We start from the raw sequence: 21,113 nt of genomic DNA, 5'->3' as shown, positions 1-21,113 counted from the left end.
TCGTACTCATTCAATCTCGTACTAACAAAGCTACCCCACCGCCCTTTCCTTCCTGCCTGTCCTTTCAAAAAGTCACATACCCCTAAATATTTAGTTCCCAGCTTTGACCTCCTTGTAAACATGTCTCTGTAATAGCTATAAGGTCATACCTATTAACCTCTATTTGTGCCGTTACTTCATTTATTTTGTTCCGAATACTACGTGCATTTAAGAGCCATTAATTTTACCTTTTGCCATTTTTTCCCCATTTGACACTATTTGCTGCTGTTTTTTTTATGTTTGTACACTCTGCCCCTTCCTGTCACACTCTGGGCATCATTACCTAAATAGCTGCCCTGCAAGGCTGCCATATCCTTTTGTTTTGTTAGCCTACGTATCCCCTCTCCAGAACTCTTCCCCCCATCTTTTTAGTTTAAAGCCCTCTCTACAGCCCTAGTTATTTGATTAGCCAGGACACTGGTCCCAGCACGGTTCAAGTGAAACCCATCCCACCAGAACATCTCCCTTCTACCCCAGCACTGGTGCCAGTGTCCCATGAACTGAAGCCCATTCCTCCCACATCAATCTTTGAGCCACACATTTAACCCTTTGACATTATTTACCCTTTGCCAATTTTCCCATGGCTCAGGTAGTAAGCCTGAGATTATTACCTTGGACATTCTGCTTTTTAATTTGGCTCCTAACTGTTCAAATTCTTTCGGCAGAACCTCCTTTCTAGTCCAATCAATGTCATTGGTACCAACGTGGACAATGATTACTGGATTCCTCCCCTCCCACTCCAAGTTCCTCTCCAGTCCTGAGGAGATGTCCTTAACCCTGGCACCAAGCAGACAACACAGCCTTTGGGACTCTTGCTCATGGCTGCAGAGAACAGTATCTGCCCCCCTAATTATACTGTCCCCTACCACTGCTACATTCATATTTCCTCCCCCCACTTGAATGGCTCCCTGTACCATGATGTCGTGGTCAGTTCACCCATCCTCCCTGCAGTCCCTGCTCATGTCCACACAGCTTGCAAGAACCTCGTAACTGTTGGACAATTGCAGGGGCTGAGGCTCCTCAGACGCTACCCCCCCCGGGTCCCCATACCTGCCTCACCTGCAGTCACACACCCTCCTGTCCCTGACCACAGACCAAATTTGAATGACCTAATCTGAGGGGTGTGACCACCTCCAGGAGCAGAGTGTCCAGGTAACTTTCCCCCTCCCTGATGCGGGGCAATGTCTGCAGCTCGGACTCCAGCTCCTCAACTCAGATTCGAAGTCCCTCGAGCTGCAAACACTTAATACAGATGTGCTCACTCTGGATCAACTTAGTGTCCAACATCTCCCACATGCTGTAGCAGCAACACATCACCCATCCTGCCATCACTATCGGATTTAATTCAATTTATTAGTTAATTACTCTAGAGTCCATGCTCTTTACACTTTATTGTTTTTTTTACACCAGTTTTGATCTTATACTTAACAAGCTATTTTTAAGAAAAAGAGAGAAAAAAGACTAGAGACCTAAACACAAACTAAAGACCTTACTTTTACTTTAAAGACTAGAAGTACTCACCAATCCTACTCACCAATCAGCTGTTTTCCCTGCACTTGTGTCACGTTGTGGTTCATGATGTCACTCCGCCGCTGGTCTCACTGCGGGTAGGCCTCCTGATCCGCACCTTTTATCCTCTCCCGCTCACCTCTCACTCAAAATATGGTACTTTAGCCTTAGGAATAGAATAAACCTTAATTGCTTACCAGATACTCACCAATTAACCAGCTTCTTCTCCTGTAGCAGAACAATAATCAGTTCCTGGAACCTGAAAACGTTTAGGCAAAAGCAACCAAACCTCTCCTTCCCTTCCTCCGCTTAGCTCCCTGAAGCGCTCAACTTCGGCACTCCATTGTAAGTCACATTCAAGTGAAGGTAAGGCAGCCAATAGTGAGGGGGAGATCCATTTTAAAAGAGCCAGAGTCGGATGAACAGAGAGCTTGGGGGCAGGGGATCAAGGAGGAAGCTCTGTAGATAAGGAGGGGATGAATCCAGGAATCCATTTAAACACGAGGTTGAGAAAGATATTTTGCAAGTTATTGGAAAGAGGTTGCAGTCACCACTGGGAGTCAATGTTGGCCCTGAATGAACAGGGGGGGAGGGGGGTGGGGAGGGACGTTGATCCACGAGCAGAATCCCTGGCCTCTCTCCACAGCTCCACCCTAAAATGAACAGGTTGAGCATCAGCCATTCAATAACCTGGGAAAGAAGATCAGGCTTGGCCAGTTCCACCTGTTGGCTGAGGGGAAACACATTCCCATTTAGACAGGACCATCCTTTGCTGCTGATAAGGATGGTAGTAATTATGTATTGAAATCTGGAGATATTAATTCAAATAATTTACAATAGTTGAACATTGCCTAGGGGTTCTGGTTTAGGGAGAGTTGGCCTATTAAGTACTGTGATACTTTCAAAGCCATTCTTTTGAGCACATTTTCTTTTTAAGCACAGATCTCTAAATCTGCACTTTACTCAAACTAGCCCTACTCATTTCCTAGGCTCCTGAGTTGACCCGCTGTTTTAGCTGAGAATGATCTGAGTTTGACCCTCGTCTTGCATCCCCTCAGAGTGCCCCACTTGCGGTTGAGTGACTGAGCTTAAGCAAGTTACAACTGCGAAAACAGTGAAATGTTGCTCTTCACCGTCCACGAAAGCAGGAGGATTGTTTAGTGATGTTACTGAAATAGCTGAACTCAGATAAGGTGCTGAAGTGATGAGAGCCTCTTCAAAGGGGCAGATATCTGCCTTCACATTGGAAATCTTGTGCTTCAAACATCAAGAGAATTAAAGTAAGTTAAAGGACAATTATCTGGGCCCCTCACGGGCCAGAATTTTGCCTTTGCTGTGCAGGCGTGTGGCGGGCACAACGCATCGTGAAATGGGGCCTGAAGTGTCGGGAGGGTTTCCAGACATCATTACACTGCTTCGCGATATTTCGGTTGACGGACACGCGCGGAAATTGGAAGCGTGCCCACCGACAATTAAAGGGCCAATTAAGGCCATTAAAGCTCCAATTCACCACGACTTTGAGTGGCCTGTGCACTTTAACGCTTGGTGTGTGGGCCAATCAGCCAGGCAGGCTTCACGCTTTTCAACCATTCTACGTCCAGGGTGGGATAAAAGGCCCAGAGGATTTTGGAGAGGTGAGGAATTAGGAGTTTTGAAGTGAGGCTCGGCCTCTCCAGGGAAACATCACCTGTCCCACCAACACCCCACCCGCCGCTCCATCCCTTCACACCTCCACCTCCCGGCAGCACTGAGCCTCTCGCCGTTAATTGGCCAGCGAGTCTGAAATCGCTGTCCGAAGCTGATCGTGGGTGGGAGCGAATTTCACATCCACTTCCGGCTCTGCTGATCGTGCTCGGCTGACAAGCCTAAAATTCAGGCCACAGTGTCAGGAACAGGCCAATAGGCTAGAAACGGCCTCTTGGCGGAGATCAGTTGACCTGGGCTCCAGACAGTCTTTCCCACCTGCTTGGCCAAAGCTGTGGACATTGTCCACTCTTTGAGGGGGCTCCCCTTCACAATGGCAAGCTGGCAGCTGTGGCCATTGGCCATGTTTTAAATTCAAAAGTTTTAGATGCTGAGAGGGTGCCTGTTGTAGGGTGGCTGAGTTGTGCTATTAATGATGGAGTTGATCTGCAGACACTTCTTGGGTGGAAGCATTAACTTCATTTACAATACACTCAGCAGCAGCTGCACGTGTGCTTTCAACTCCAACTCTATCTCTGCACTGACTGCTGAGGTCGCCCAAGCTACTCTCCTATTGGTTACTACAGATCATGTGATCTTACCTAACACGTATTATTCTTAAAGGTACATTACACACTAAATAAAGCCCCAATTACTGCCGTGCCTCAAGATGGAGGCACCCTCTCTCCCTCCTACTTGAGCAGCAGATTGCAGATCCTACCGAGCGGGAGGGCACCTTTGTGACTCGGAGTTGAGAGTGCGACCAACTGAGCCACGGCTGAGGTTCCTACGTTCTTACATTCATTAGGTTTAAAGGCCCTGGATAAAGCATCACATAATAGACTTGTCAGCAAAATTGAAGCCCCTGTGATTGAAGGGAAATAAAAAGTATTTCCAGCTTTTTCTGATTTTATTTCAGATTTCCGGCACCCCTGGCGCTTTGCATTTGATTAAAGGGCAGCGATTGCCTGGATAGAAAATTGGCGAAGGGACAGAAAGGGGAGAGCAGTGGTTATTGGCTGCTTTTGTAAATGGGGGTAGGGGGGATGCTGGGAGAAGTGTGCAGTGGTGTCCCCAGGGCCTGATGTTGGGACCACTGCTCTCTTTGATATAAATGAGTGACCTGGGCTTGGGTGAAGAGCACATCATTTCAAAGTTTGCAGATGACATAAAACTCAGAAACATAGGGTAGAATTTAATGCCCTCCCCTGAGGGTCCATTTAATCAGTGCGGCGGGGGTGGGGGAGGAAGCGCGGTGGGTGGACATCCTGCCACAATCCTGCCTCTGCCCCAATTAAGTCCAGGGTGGGAGCGCTTGTGGATGACCTCTCCAGCCCACTCCCAACTGAGGCTCTTGAACTTCCAATTAATGCCCACTTTAAGTCTTCATGCTGCCGCTCACTCAGCAGTGGGCGGACGATTTGGGGGACTTCAGGGATTTAATGGAGACCGCACGGCTTTTCCACACCCTTGGAATGTGACCCAAGAAACCCTTTTGGGTTTGCCAGTGGCTTCCATTGTGGGGGGAGAGCCCTGGTATCGCTGAAAGCTATTCCCCTGCCCTTGCCCTTGACCCCCCTGCGCCACCCTCCTATGATCCCCCCCTAACCCTGTGACTGCCATCCCACCATGACTCACCTCTGGCCTGGGATCCCCCAATGCTCCTGGGCCGCTGGTGGGTGAATTGCCACCACTCCCACTGTTGCTGGTGGCAACAAGTAGCTGCTGGCCTCTGATTGGAAAGCCGCTCTCAGTGGGCGGGACCTCTGCCGCCAGGGGCTTCAATTGAGGAGGAGGCCCAACAGTGGTGGTGGTCTCTTGGAATAATGGGTGTCAGTTGGCTCAGTATTAAGCTGAACTGACGTCCTGCCATTGACAGCCAAGAATCCCGGGACAGTCTCTCCCACCCTCCAACTTAATCAGAGGAGGTTTTCCCACTACTGGGGTGACTGATACATGGCCCCTCTCTCACAATTAAGTGGGGCCCAGCCAAATTGGTGTCCGCCGTGAGAGCCTGCATTAAATCCAGCCCCATGAAGTACAAAAGCAGGGGAGTTATGCTAAACCTTTACAAATATTGGTTAGGCCCCAGCCGGATACAATGGCCGATTCTGGGCAGCAAACTTTAGGAAGGGGGTGAAGATCTTCAAGAAGGTGCAGACAAAATGTACTAAAGTGGTGTCATCCTGGCTTGGAACTATATTGCCGTTCCTTCACTGTCACTGGGTCAAAATCTCTTAACAGCACTGTGGTTAGAGATGGTGGTTACATCTCTATGCAGATGCAAGCAGGCAGCTTGATGTTCATTCTTGATCATGCACAACTTAGAATTATCAGTAAGCAAAGCATGATTTTCTTTAAAAAATTTAAAAAAAAATAAAGTTCAGGATTGAGATCATTAGGTTTTAAGTTACAGCCCACATGGCTGTAACCACATGGAGATGTGACACCACACGGACTGCAGAAATTCAAGAGGGCGGCTCACCACCACCTTTTCAAAGGTAATTAGGGATGGGCAATAAATGCTGGCCCAGTCAGCGATGCCCACAACCCACGAATGACCATAAAAAAACTTGAGTGAAGAAAGTAAGAAAATAGGAGATTGAGATGGAGGAAATGGAGAAAGATACAAACAGCATTTTTAAGAAGCTGAAAGCATTTGAAAGCGGCTGAGTGACGGCATGTTTAATTACAGTTCCTAGCACAGGCTGAAATTCACAAATAATTGATAAGAGCTGAGATTCATCTGTGAGCTAATTTGATCTGACCACACAGCAATCATTTCATCTGTTCGAATGTACCTGCTGTTTATTACAGAGATACGGTGCAATCAGGTCCAGATTAACAATGCTGTCAGTGTTAAAATTATACTAATACCCCATTAGCTTGAGCCTCGACAAGCCCTGGATATGGAGATGCTACCTTGTCATGTGACATCTGAAAGCAAAGACACTGTCAGACGAAAATATTCAACTCGAGAGCTAGAAAACCTAATGAGCTTCATCAGCTGGAGCTGGTTGCTAGGGAGGTCAGTCGAGGCCCATGCATGGGGACTTGCTTCAGGAATGGGTAGACATTGTAATGCGAAGAGACTGAAAGGATGAGATCAAATGGTTGCTGGAGCTTCTGCATTCAAACCTACCTTGTCACTTCTGCTGTGAAGCTGAACTACAGTTGCCAACTCTGGTCGGACATATCCCTGGAGGTTGCACCCCATGAACTTCTGCCTTCAACTGCCCCACCTCCACATTCCTCCCATTGGTTACCTTACATGACCAACCTCATGGTGAACCATTTTCCTTCATCAATCGCAAAGCAGTTGGATTCTTCATTACCTCATTGGATTATTCTTGACTTTTAGTCAAACTGCCCTTTCTATATAATAAACTGAAGTGTTCAAATAACTTTTTTTATTACTCTGGTGATTTTTCTTGTGGATTGCTCCCAGCAGAGTCTCGGGGATTAGATTCTGATTCCTGGAGACCCCAGAGACTGGAGGAGTTGGCGACCATAAGCTTACCTGATGTAAGGAATCTGCTGTATTTAACCCTGTCTTTCTTTCTCCCTTGCAGCTTACCCCTGAGGTTCTGGGTGAACGTGATCAAGAATCCTCAGTTTGTCTTTGACATTCACAAAAGCAGCATCACAGACGCCTGCCTCTCGGTCGTAGCCCAGACCTTCATGGATTCCTGTTCGACATCGGAGCACAGGCTGGGCAAAGACTCACCGTCCAACAAGCTGCTTTACGCCAAGGACATTCCCAACTACAAAAGCTGGGTAGAAAGGTTAGTGCCGGGCACTGGGGCCAGGGTTCCACCACATGACCTGCTGCCTCCAATCGGCCCACCTCTACATTCACACCATTGGTTGCCTGAAATTAGGGCGCATCGCTTTTGCCCAAGGGGCAAGCAGACAGACTTTTCGATATCCAATTAGATGATTCTTCATTGTCAATCAAACATGTCCCCCCCTATCCAATATTTTTAGAACTGACAAAATATCGAAAGGAAATTTTTTAAGTGCACCATTTTTTTTAATGCCCCCACAGTTTTTCTCCTGGTTGTTTGTTCGCAACAGTGTTCTGGAGATTAATCTTTAATTCCTGGAGGCTCTACGATCCTGGAGGTTCAAGCAATCTTAACTGGGTTGCTGATGAATGGGTGGGCTATGGGGAGGGAACAATGGGTGGATGGAACATAGCGATTTCTCGATCCATGCCAACAGGGCAGAGAGTGAGCTTCAATTAAGTTGAACTGTCATGACACTCCAGTCACTGATGCTCAATGCCTGCCTGTCAGGACAGCCTAGAATGCTTGAAGGATGACTGAGATGAGCAGATGGCTTTTGTCTGATCCAACACTCCCGACTCTCCCACTGTCAATACTGGAACTGAAATGTTGATTTAAAAAAATAACACTAGCTAAGGAGGGAGAGAGACCATTAACAATCCCTTGAGGGAATATTTCCTTTATTATTTCACATTTCATAATAGCACTTTAGAGGCCTCATAAGCAGTAAATTGTCATGGACAATTACATTTCTCTATATTTCAACCAAATTAAAGTAAATTGTGGAAGTATTCGAAGTGGCACTTTTACAGAAGGGAATATTCAATATTACGCAGCATTTACAGTGCAGAAACAGACCTAATTAATTCACGGAAGTGTTTATGCTCCATCCAAGCCTCCTCCCACTCTTCTTCACTATCCCAGTCTCCATATGCTTCCAGTCCTTTCTCTTTCATGTGTTTATCTAGCTTCCCTTTAAATGCCCTTTTCTATTCACCTCAAACACACGTTGTGGCAGCGAGCTCCACATTCTCACTACTCTACGAGCAGGAACGTGTCTCTTGAATTCCCAATTGGATATATCAGTGACTACCTTGTATCTATGGCCCCTAGATGATCTGCCCACAAGTGGAAACAGCTTCTCTATGTTTCCCCCCATTAGTATTCCTGCTAGTTCATTATCAAATCTTCTGCAGGGTTTTACAGTTCAAGGAGCAGCAAGCTGTTTTGGCTTTTTACCTCCCTGTAAAATAAAGGAGGACATCGGAGGGGAGCATGTTTTCGGTAGAGATGCATCTGTCACTTGGGTTATAAGACGTCAGAAAAAATGTGCACAAGCCTCTCGAGGGATGACAATTCTACTTTTAAGCATTAAAAAAAAGGCAAATTTCTTGTTTTTCTTCCTAATTAGTGAACTGTTAATGAAATCCTGGAAAGGTGAGAATTCTAGAGGTTGCAATAATGATTCACTTCGAATTGTAGAACAGAAGGAGACCACTTGGGCTGTCACACCTTTGCTAATTGGCCTGTTGTTAATTATGGAGATCAATGGAGATTTTTCTGATTTTCACTGAGTTTTAATCCATCCCCCTCCCCCACAACCCCCTTACCAGGTTTTTTTTTTATTCATTCACGGGATGTGGGCATCACTGGCTGGGCCAGCATTTATTGCCCATCCCGAATTGCCCTTGAGAAGGTGGTGGTGAGCTGCCTTCTTGACCCGCTGCAGCCCATGTGGTGTAGGGTACACCCACGGCGCTATTAGGGAGGGGCTTCCAGGATTTTGTCCCAGTGACAGTGAAGAAACGGTGGCATAGTCCCAAGTCAGGGTTGTGTGTGACATGGAGGGGAACAGTTGTACTCTGTTGATGATTTTCTCTGTCAAATGCCCACAATCGCCCAATAGAACTAATTGCTTAAGCTAAAGCCCAATCTGCCCTCTGAAGTGGTAGTAAAAGATTCCACAGCACTATTTCAAAGAAGAACAGGGGAGTGCTGACCAATATTTATCCCTGAGTCAGTATCACGAACCAACAGAACAGATTGTCTAGTTATTTTCCAAGTCTGTGGGAGCTTGCTGTGTGTAAATTGGCTGCCACGTTCCCCTACATTACAACAGTGACTTAACTTCAAAGAACTACTTCATTGGCAGTAAAGTGCTTTGCAGCACCCTGTGGTTGTGAACTAGGAGTGTTAGTTTATGCTCAGGTTGCTGGAGTGGGACTAGAACACACGGCCTTCGGAATCAAAGGCAAGGGCCACCGCTGACTCTGACAGGCGGGTTTTTCGGAGGGAAGCTACTGCAAGATGTGCAGGTTTCTCTTGTGACGCTGCACTCTGTGGGTTAAGCTCTCTCCCAACAGGAAATGAAATTGAAAATGGGAAGTGGGAACTCACAGCTCTACGTATGGGCCAGATTGATGGAGCTAACTTCAATCATCACAATGGGGTGGGCGGGGGGGCTTTGCAACAGAGCCCCATGAGACCTGCACCTGCCTGAGAAAAATAACAAGGCAGAGAGTGATACACAGAAAGAGAGAAAGGCTTGCATTTATATAGCACCTTGGAGAACCACTGGGTGTCTGAATGTGCTTTCCAACCAATGAAATACTTTTTGAAGTGTAGTCACTGTTGGAATGCAGGAAATGCAACAGCCCATTTGCACACAGGAAGCTCCCACAAACGGCAATGACCAGGTCATCTGTTTTTGTGATAAGAAATAAACATTGGTCAGGGCACTGCAGATAACTTTCCTGCTCTTCTTCAAAATGGTGCCATCGGATCTCTTAAATTCGTCTGAGAGGGTAGCCGGGGCCTCAGTTTAACATCTAAACCAAAAGTCAACATCTCAAACAATGCAGCACTCCCTCGGTACTGCATTGGAGTTTCAGCCTTGATTTTTGCGCTCGAGTCCTGGAGTGGGATTAGAACCCAGAACCTTCTGTCTCAAGAGGTGAGCATGCTACCAACAGACCCACAGCTGACAAGGTCTCCCTAAACAACTAGGCAAAAGAAAAAGCCCCCTAAGCATAGCATAAACTGAGCCACAGGCACATGTCTGTCCCAGGAGATGAGAATCCTCAGACTCATGTCTAGTAATGTGTTAAAGCCCTGTACCAGTAGAATGGGCCCGGCTGACAATGATTGATGCTTCTGCTGCACTTCATGTCCTTTGATTAATTCCAATGCAGAGTTTGAAAGGGGGAAATGGTGCCAAGCGTGAAGAACAAATTGGAGAATTTCCCACAATGTGAATCCAACAAGAAAGCAAAAAATGCATTGCATTGATCTTAACCCTTAACATACCATTGGCAAGCTTACTCATCGAGAGGTTGATGAGCCGATTGCAGCAATTTTTAAATCTCTGTGTGGGCACCAATCTGTAAATATAGTCACACGTCTGAGGAATTTCCGTAATGTTGACATGCTCCCAAACTTTGCAACTATTGGCACACTCCAGAGGATCTCCTCTAACTCTGGCATAGACTCCGAGGGATCATCTGCAAATATTGACACACTTTCAGGAATTGTCTGAATGTAGGATCTCACTCCTGAAGACCCCTGGGAAATGTTAGCAAACTCCTGCGGATTAACTGCAAATATTGGCACATTCCCGGTTAAGAAGGCTCAATAGCTTTTCTTTCCTGTTGGAGGTTTGGCTGGGGTGATGCTACCAGTTAGCCGCCATTACAGGACAAATTTTTCCACAGAATTGTGATTTATAAAAATATCGCATATGTTTGCCTTTATGGTTTGGAATTTGGTGGAGAGTTGCGCATCATAGTTATGATGGTGTCACCCTGCCCAAAAGGGCGTTGTTAAAAGGATAGGCACCTTGGTATTCTCAATTTTTGCCTTCAGTTTTGATGAGATGTTGTTCCCGCAACCCCCACCCCCCCACCCACCCCTTTCTGATTTGAAGAGTTAGGAAGACTTTGTGAAGAAGCACATGTTGACCAATCTTGCCTATCTGTCTTTCTTCTGTACAGGTACTATGCAGACATTGGAAAAATGCCAGCCATCAGCGACCAGGACATGAATGCCTATTTAGCAGAGCAATCCCGAATGCACACGACTGAATTCAATGCAATGAGTGCCCTCAGTGAAATCTACTCTTACGTTAGCAAATACAGTGAGGAGGTAATTGCTCTGTTGACTGAGAGACTAGAGATCAGCTGACACCAAACACTAGCATTGTCTGATTTGGTTCGAACATCAGGGACCGAAGTTGGCCTTCAGGCCAGCTCGGCCATTCGATTGGATCATGGCTGATTTGTGTCTCCACTCTGTTTTGCCTCCTTTGCTTCATATCCCTTTCATATTTTTACCTGACGAAAAGCCATCTCAGTCTCGAAAGTTCCCGTGGATCCCCCAACATTGACAGCCTTTTGGGGGAGAGGGTTCCAAAGTTCTCCTCCCCTTTGTGTGACAGAGTGCTTTGTGATTTCTCTTGTGAATGGCTGGCTCTAATTTTTGTTCCATGGTGCTCAATTATCTCCTCAGAGGAAATGGTTCCTCCATGTTTACCCTACCGAATCCTTTTTAACATTTGAAATACCTTGATCAGATGACCCCCTCAATCTCCTACACGCAAGGGAATAGAAGCCATGTTTATGCAACCTGCACTCATAATTTAACCCTCAAAGCACCGATAATATTTTGGTTTGGATTTTCTATATTCCAAGGCAATGTGCAGGAGCTGTAGATTTCAATACAGAAGACATGGTTTAAATTGTCAAGGAGGATCCTTTATTTCCAAAATGGTGAAGCCTAACTGAATTTAAGAAACAGGATCAGGAGCTGTTCATTCGGTCCTTTGAGCCTGCTCCACCATTCAATAAGATCGTGGTTAATCTGACCGTGACCTCACTCCACTTTCCTGCCTGCCTCCCTTAACCCTTGATTCCCTGAAAGCTTACCGAAACCCATAGTGCAAGAGGTTTTGTCTATGTAATTGTGAATCCTTCTACTGCACAATTTCCTTCAAAAGAAGATTGTGAATATGTGAAAGCATCTACCTGATAGGGGATCCTCGTCACACCTCTCGCCTTCTCCATCCAAATGAACCTCCCTGATCCATGCCAGGGTACCACAGGGTAAGGAACATACTGTGTCCACTGGTACAGAAGAGCTTCCGTGACTGGTGGACATTGCAGGGATGGAGGGCATAGTGGACACTAGGTGTAATATTATTTAATTTTATAAGTTTCCTTTGTTTTATGGTTTAGTTGCACATCTGTTTGGTGGCACTGGGGCAACCAAGGGCCACAGGAACGCAAGAAATAGGGGCAGGAGCAGACCACAGCCCGTTGAGCCTGCACTGCCATTCAATACAATCATGTCGGAACTTGGGCTTCAACTCCATTTTCCCGTTTGCTCCCCATATCCCTTCATTCCCTGACCAAAAGCCTGTCTATCCCAAGTCTTAAAAGTATTCAGCGATGGAGCATCCACAACCCTATGTGATAGAGAATTCCAAAGATGCTCACTCCAAAGAATGAGAGGTGATTTTATTGAAACACATAAGATCCTGAAAGGGTTGGATAGGGTAAATACCGGGAGGATGTTTCCACTTGGGGGAGAGACTAGAACCAGGGGACACAGTTTAAGAGCAGGAGGTCTACTGTTTAAGACGGAGATGAGGAGAAATTTTTTCTCTCTTCCCCAGAAAGCAGCAGAGGCTAGGTCATTGAATTTATTCAAGGCAGAGGTAGACAGATTTTTGTTGGACGGGTAGTCGAAGGTTATGAGGAGCAGACGGCAAAATCAAGTTGAGACACAACCAGATCAGCCATGATCTTATTGAATGGAACAGGCTCAAAGGGCTGAATGGCCTACTCCCATTCCTAAGTCCTATGCTCTTAGAGTGAAGTAATTTTTCCTCATCTCAGCCCTAAATGATCGGCCTCTTATCCTGAGACTGTGCCCCCGTGTTTTAGGTTCCCCAGCCAGTGGAAACAATCTCTCAGCGTCCACCCTATCAAGCCTTTCATAATTTTGTGGGTTTCAATGAGACAGCCTCTCATCCTTCTAGACTCCAGAGAATACAAGCCCAATTCACTCAGCCTCTCATCATAGGACAATCCCCTCATCCCAAGGGCCAATTTAGTGAACCTTCTTTGTACCGCCTCCAATGCAAGGATATCCTTTCTTAAATATGGAGACCAAAACTGCACACACTATTCCAGATGTGGTCTCACCAAAATCCTGTACACTTGTAGCATGACTCCTTTTTCTTGTACTCCAATTTCCTTGCAATAAAGGCCTTGTTATGGGTTTTATTAGGAAAAGCATAATGCTAGACACCACCATGTTTCACCAAAGGGTAGAAGAAAGGATCAGGTAAATCAGGTTGTGCTTAATGACAACAAGGCTTGCATCCTAAAAGCCTGCAAATCGCTGGAGAAAGGAATGAATGGGAAGCTTCCAAAGTTCTCAGGTCTTAGAAGGTTAGTCATGAATTGGAAATAAATTGGCATTGGGGGAGTCGGGGTGGGAGAGTATGGGTGGTGGCATTGGAAGAGTTACATTTACTTAGCAATGTTCTATTGCTGATCCTTGTCTCTTGGACCTCAATTGATTGCCTTATGGAGTCATGGAGGGTTTTCTAAATGTTGCCTGAAACTAGCTGATTAGCTCTCCCTGTTTTTTACTTGCTTGCATTGAATGAAGAATTCCTTACACTTGGGGAAGAGGTGCTCCAGCCTAGTGGAAAAGGGAACAGTGATGGACCTGTTGGGTCTACTATCACCATTGGTTTCAAATGCCCAATGCAGTGTGATTGCAGGGTTGCAGGAGTTGGAGAGGAGCTCGAGGGAAGAACTGACTGTAGCCATATCAACAAGAGGTTAGAGATGAAGCAAGATTTCCTTAACATGTTGTTCTTGTATATGGAGGACAATATGTAGGGAGACGACTCACTGTCTGAATACATAGAATTACATAGCACATGCAGCACAAAATAGGCCATTTGGCCTAACTGATCTGTGCCGGTGTTTAGGCTCTGTACCTACTACATTTCATACCGTCAACATATCCTTCTATTCCTTTCTTGCTTGTGTGTTTATCTAGCTTCCCCTTTAATGCATCTATACCACTCACCTCAACTACTCCTTGTGATTGCCAGTCTGATAGGCTGTGACGTGAATACTTCTTCTGTTGCTGTAACCATCTTTATGCTAACCAATAGGGAATGTCTGTGTTAGTCCTACATAACGGGAGCTTTTTACAGGTTCCCACAATCTATATGATTCAACACCACCCCCATCCACTCCCGACATCAGTAACCCGCTAGATGTCCACCTAGACATCAAATGACATCCAGCTACTTGACCAACGGGAGCATCTTGCTAAGCCCAATCCTATTCTGTGAACTTTATAGCAGATGTACCTTGATAGCAAATAGGACTGAACAACTGCAAATCACGTTTTCACTCTAATAAGGTGACGTGCAGTATTCTCACCATCACTTTAGTTCTGACCAGCTACCTCGGCACAGTGGAGGAACCTGTACCCGCAAAATATTTAAGAATTTTATATTTTTGTATAACATTGTTAAACTCAATACTAACATCCCCTTTTTGTGCTCTCATCCGCAGGTAGTCAATACTCTAGAATGTGAAGATCAATCCAGGAGGCAGAGATTAGCTTACAAACTTGAACAGGTGGTTGCCCTTATGTCCATAGAGAGCTGAGTGGCTCTCCCAAGGAACGCTGGGTAAAAGAAGCCAAGCTGTGCCTGACTAAAGATGGTCGCCTTTCAAGTGCAAGTTATGATTGGTTACAAGCAAAGTCACCTTGATCATCTATCTCTCTTCATTATCTCTGTCTCTTCATCTATTATTCTCTCTCGTTCTTTCTCTCACCCATAACATTATTGGATATATCAAAAGGTCAGTGAAAGGTTAAACTACACAAATCACCTCATGGTTTTAAAAAATAAAACAAATCACTCAAGTAGAAAACAATTGGCAAGGGACTAAGGCTCACAGTGGTTTTCTCAGCCATCATCTCCAGAGGAACTTGACAGTCTTCATTCTCGCTGTCGATGTGACAGGAACCAGGAAGGACAGAAAATCTTCACATTCTGTGTGAGATTGCCAGCGATTTCCTTTGGGACAGATTGATATCTGATATGGCTTCAACCAAGCATTTGCCTTGGGATGTTTTTGTGGGGAAATCGGAGACCTTGTCACAGAAATATCTTTGATGAATATGAGATCGATGAGACAATAATATGGTTTCTTATTAGGTTGACTTCATGGCCAGAGATGGCAGACCTATGAGAAGCAAAAATGTGTGCATGAGTATTGCAATTTATCTGGTGAAGGAGTGTGTGAGAGGGGAAAGAGAGTCCCGCAAAATGGTGGAGGGCTGATCTCAACAATTGGACTTGGGGGTAAAATTTATTCCAGAGCTATGAATATGGGTCATGGCGCAGGGAGAGGTACAATCAAGACACACACAAACACATAAACAAAGAAAGGTACTCTAGATCCCAAACCTTGTGCTAGGAAGTAAGGAAAAACGTGTAGGTGATCATGCGAACCCATTTCAAACAAATGGACAGATTCAATTTTCACCAGAGTCTGGGGACATTTTGGAACTCTGGGGTACTGGAGAACAAAGAGCAAAAAAAGGACATTTGGTTTGGAAACAATGGATTATCCCAGCCAGCGAAGACCAAAGGATTTCAGTGCTGTTCGAAAATAAGTGCCACTGTGGAAAAAAAAAACAATTTATTTACAGGTGTCTACCTAATGTGTGAGGTTCATCGAGAAAAAAAATACAAAAAAAAATACGACAAGCTGGCTTCAAACAAGCATTCCTCTTTATTTGCACAGGAAGACGGACAGATTGACAAACTGTGAATTTTATTTATAGGAGAACGAGATGAAAGAAAATAATTAAATTGTGAAAGCAACAACATGATTTGCACGTGTTAGATGTAGGGGGAGCCAGAACCTTGGTGTGGAATGGTCGGAGGTGGGGTGGGGGTGGGTGGGGGGGGAGGGAGGGGGAGGGAGGGGGCAAACACAAGTCTTGCGTCATCTCACGGTCGGTACTGAAAGACCTGGAGCCTGTCTTCCCCCCAAGTGTGCGTATTGGATGGACACGAATATCATACTATTGAGAAATTTGAAGCCGCCCCTCTTACTCATTCAGCGCCAAAAAAGATTTAATGGGAATAAGACAAGAAAAAGCTTTTTTATTTGCCTTGAGCTGTGCCAGACTTGTGATGTGAATGTGATTGGTCAGTCCTGGCAAGGGCCCGGGCTACCTGGCTATTCGTTTTCTTTTTGAATTATTTTTTTCTGTTCTTTATTTAAAACGAGAAGCGCATGTAATATGATTTTGCGGCAACAAAGATCAGCAATGCCATGATTGTGGATGTGTCCGTTTTGAATTCTTTTTTAATTTTCTGTTTTGCTCGAGAATAGTGTGCCCAGCCTGAATGGACTGTTACGCGAACATCTCTCCATTTAAATCGACAACAAAGGAATAAAATATTTGTAACAACCTACCCTTAGAAACCAGTGTTAGAAAGCGTCAAGACAAAGCGACATAGGTTTTTATCCTAATCAATGACTATAATTAAATATACTACTTAAACAAAGAAATGAAATGACTTGATAAAGGCAAGCTTCAGTACTTTGTTATATCAATTGTATACCTGTGTATGTAAATATGATGCACTCCTATTTTGCAGTTCAGAACAAAAATTTACTATTTGTAATATAGAATAAAGTTTATTACAAAAAATCGTTTACAACTGTCTAATGTTTTGCAGAGGGCCTGTGATATTATTCACATAGAGTCTGTGTTGCACTGTGTAACAAGGGTCATGCATTGCATCACCCATTGTCAGGGGTACCAATGAACGCTGGCTCAGTAAATGAAACTCTGTTCAGCCAAATCAAGAGTGTGTTGGATAGTTATGTGATATTCGAAAAAATTGGGCACAATACTGATGGCTTTTACTGTTGTCTCCCTCTTGTCTGTTTCTACTGTCTTCCCAGTGCTTTCTCTGTCTCTCCCTCTGGTTCTGTCCCTCTCTTCTTCTTCTGCTTTCCTTAACTTAATTCCTCTTTTTGCTCCCCCCTTTCATTTACTTTTGATGGGGGGGGGATGATGTGAGATAGTGTGCTAAGGAAAACAGCCGTCCATGGTAAAAGGCTACTTTTGGGATGGAGTTTCTAGGGTAAATGTAACCTTTAAGACTGACTTTCCATCTCCTCTAGAGAATACTCATGCTTTGTCTACCCTTTTCCTTCCATTATGTCCCTAACCTTTCAACTTACCACACCCTGTTCCCTTTCCTGCCATGTCCTCACTCTCAATGCTACCCCTACCTCTTCCCCTTTGAACTGGCCACAACCCACTTATCCCCATCTTCCCCCTTGTTCTACTGTCACTAACCTCGCCCTTATCCCTCCACCCAATTTCATTCACTGTCCCAAAAGATAGCTGGTGAGAGATCGAAAACACCTTTGCTCTCAAAGGTCTGGATTTCATGTTCCCCCACGGAGAGTTTGAAGGTGGGGTGGGGTTGGGGGGAGGGGTGGAGGGAGTGGTGGGTGCATATAAAATCCAGCAGGTGGCCTTCTTCCAAATACCCACCCACCCCCTCCTCAACCTTTCTGAAATCTTATGGAGGGGGTGGCAGGGGAGGCCAATTAATGGTCACTTAACAGCCTCGTTCTGCTATCGCCAGCATTTTACGTGCATCTGGGGAAGGCCCACACCATGCTGGAAGCCTGGGAGCTTTAGCTGCGTGGACTTCTGTCGGGCAAGGTGGGGAGGGATCTCTTTTGGGACCGCCATGGGCCCATGAGAGGCACCAGCCGAAAAGGTCATTCCACCTCTTTAACCCTCAATTCAATTCAAATATTATTGTCCATTTGGAAGTTGATTGTTGGAAGAACATTGCACGTTCACTAAAAATCACAAAGAGTGAGAAAGGAAAGGTACGGCATCACCAGGCAAACCAAAGTCACAAGTTTCCCGATCATCTTCACGAATGGGCTGACATCACTGTCTCCCTGGCCTCTTGAACCTGGCCCTTCACTGAGACCTCTGACCCCGGACTGAACCTGGGCTCCTCCTTCGGGACTGCCTGTAGTCCCAGCAGTGGCCACCACTCCCAGCTGGCGCTGCTGGCACTACAGAGCCATCAGCCGCCCAGCTGGCCGGCAGCTCTCTAAGGTGGGATTACCTCCCAAGAAAGTCTCGCTTTGATACAATTAATGCTGTTCCCAGTATTAAATTGTTGCAGGGTAGCTGTCAGGGTCATGGGCGGGTTTGTCACTGACTTTTTTTTAGCTGGGTGGGAGAAGTAAATTTATAATGAGAGGGGAAAAGGCCTATCTCTATTTCACTCTATTTTTGCCTTGACTTCGCTCTGTTTTATAGTGGATTGAAATTTTACTCTACCTTCAAGGTGTAAGTTCTTGGTCAGATTTTGCAGTAGTAGCGACAGTAAATTGTCAGTGCTGGCTGTCAGTATCCCTCTGAAACTGGCAGCCAAACATGCACAGTTAAAGGCAGAGATCCAGAAATTGTTGTCAGTGATTCTATACTTCTTCAGAGGGTGGTGTGCCGTTGAGGTCCCCCCCAGACTGCAATCATTTGAAAATCATTGAACTGATGAGTACTTCCAATGTTATGCAAGTAGTCTCACTGGAAAAGAAACCCTTCCCAAAAAATTGCACCTTGTTGTGAATGAAGTGTGAGTGGGTTTTTTAACATTGTATTAAGTTCATAATTACTGCTGAACACCCCCACTGGGCCCAAAAGAGTAATTTTATATTTGGTGAACGTCAAATTTCTCCATTATGATAAATTACATTTGCTTTTAACGTGTTTTTTTAAAGTTTGTTTATGATGTTTTAGTTTCTACCTTAGTCCCATGTGTGAGTCACAATTATTTATTGCTATGTAAACTTTAAAATTAAATGTCAAGGGATTCAATGCTTTTTACTTCCTGGATTGCTGTCTGTGAGAATGCTTCAGTGTGATTGACCGCTTACCCTGCTTGTTGACATTACTGCTCCGGACACTTGGAGATCCCCTTGACTTGGGACCGGATTCAAACTGACTTTGGGAAAGGGGAAATCCAGAACCCAGAGATTGTTAGATTTTTGTGGGCCACTTTCTTCGAGGTCAGTGACCAGCATATTTGCTGCGCAGCTGACTGAGAAATTCAATCTATTCATGTCAGCCTTACGTTCAACAAATCTGGATGGCTTCTGAATTCAACTGGCAGTTTTTTTTTTAAATTGAACTTACATCGCAAAAAAGATGCACATTTATTTTCTGCCCCCAATTTCTTTCACTCTCTCTCTGACCCCAGTCACTCATTTCTCCTTGCCCCTGTCTCTGACCTTAGCCTTTCTCTCTTAGCACCTCTAATCCCAGTCTCCCTGTCTTTCTTACTCCCTGTCTGATTCCAGTTTCTCACTCTTCAACTTCCTAAAGCCTATAGTGCATAAAACCAACACTAAAATAGGCTTATGGGCAGGACCTCAAAAAAGCTTTCTCTTTCCTTCATTCTTGGGATGTTGGCGTCACTGGCTAGGCCAGCATTTATTGCTCACTTCTAACTGCTCTTGAGAAGATGGTGGTGAGCCGCTTTCTTGAACTCTTGCAGTGGTGTAGGTAAACCCACAGTACTGTTAGGAAGTGAGTCCTAGAATTGTGACCAGCGACAGTGATGGAATGGTGACATAGTTCCAAGTCAGGACCATGAGTGATTGGTAAGGGAATTTGCAAATGGCAATGTTCCCGTAAGTCTGCTGTCCTTGTCTATTTGGGCATTCGAGGCCACAAGTTTGGGAGGTGCTGTCGAAGAAGCTTTGGCGAGTTGCTGCATTTCATTTTGTAGATTTTTTTTATTTTATGAGATGTGGATGTTGTTAGCAAGTTGTTTGTAACCCATCCCTGCTTGAGAGGGTGGTGGTGAGCTGCCTTCTTGAACTGCTGTAGTCCATGTGGTTTGGTGCATCCACAGTGCTGTTAGGGAGGGAGTTTCAGGGTTTTGGCCCAGCGACAATGAAGGAACAGCGATATATTTCCAAGTCAAAATGGTGTGTGATTCGAGAGGAACTTGCAGATGGTACACACCGTTGCCACTGTGCCAATGATGGAAGGAGTGAATGTTTAAGGTGGTGGATGGTGTGCCAGTGAAACAGACTGTGCAATTATCAGCAAACATTTCTATTTTTGACCTTATGATGGAGGGAAGATCAGTGATGAAGCAGCTAAGATGGTTGGGCCTAGGACACTACCTGAGGATCTCCTGCAGCACCATCTGGAACCAAAATGATTGTCCTCCAACAACCACAGCCATCTTCCTTTGTGCTAGGTACAATTCCAACCAGTCGAGAGTTTTCCTCTGATTCCCATTGACTTCAAGTTTGCTAGGGCTCCTTGATGTCACACTTTGTCAAATGCTGCCTTGATGTCAAGGGCAGTCACTTTCACCTCACCTCGGGAATTCAGCTCTTTTGTCCATGGTTGGACCAAGGCTGTAATGAGATCTGGAGCTGAGTGGCTCTGGTGAAACCTAAAATAAGCATCAGTGAGCAGGTTATTTCTGTGCAAGTCCCCCTTGATAGCACTGTTGATAACACTTCCACCACTTTGCTGATAATTGAGAGGAGACTGATGGTGAGTTAGTGGCTGGTTTGGATTGGTCCTGCTTCTTGTGGACAGGGCTTACCCGGGCAGCTTTCCGCATTATTAGCCAGATGTCAATGTTGTAGCTGTACTGGAACAGCTTGGCTAGAGGCGCGTCTAGTTCCGGAGCACAAATCTTCAACACACAGCTGGGATGTGTTTGAGGTCCTTGGCCTTTGCTGTATCCATCATTGAGGGTGGGGTGTTCATGGAGCTTCCTCCTCCTGTTAGATTTTTTTTGTCCACAACCAGTCATGACTGGATGTGGCAAAACTGCAGAGCTTTGATCTGATCCATTTGTTGCCTGATCGCTAGTCTATAGCATACTGTTTCCATTGGTTAGCATGCATGTACCCCTGTGTTGTAGTTTCAAAAGGTTTGCACCTCATTTTGAGGTATGTCTGGTGCTGCCCTTGG

The 21,113-nt window shown here is 45.3% G+C and overlaps 1 protein-coding gene across 4 annotated transcripts in view; it reads left to right on the top strand.

Moving 5' to 3' along the window:
* Window positions 1–15,646, top strand: part of plxna4 (plexin A4) — a 675,025-nt gene extending 659,379 nt beyond the window's left edge. For all 4 annotated transcript variants that reach the window (XM_078553048.1, XM_078553047.1, XM_078553046.1 and 1 more), the window contains exons 30-32: window positions 6,804–7,016; window positions 11,009–11,159; window positions 14,618–15,646. In XM_078553048.1, the coding sequence (XP_078409174.1) occupies window positions 6,804–7,016; window positions 11,009–11,159; window positions 14,618–14,713 (460 nt within the window). In that variant the 3' untranslated portion in view covers window positions 14,714–15,646. The remainder of the gene's footprint in view (window positions 1–6,803; window positions 7,017–11,008; window positions 11,160–14,617) is intronic.
* Window positions 15,647–21,113: the final 5,467 nt, after the last annotated feature.

This window comes from Cetorhinus maximus, chromosome 12 (genome assembly GCF_964194155.1).
Source record: "Cetorhinus maximus chromosome 12, sCetMax3.hap1.1, whole genome shotgun sequence".
Lineage (NCBI taxonomy): Eukaryota > Metazoa > Chordata > Chondrichthyes > Lamniformes > Cetorhinidae > Cetorhinus > Cetorhinus maximus.
This window is presented reverse-complemented; position numbering and strand designations above follow the sequence as displayed.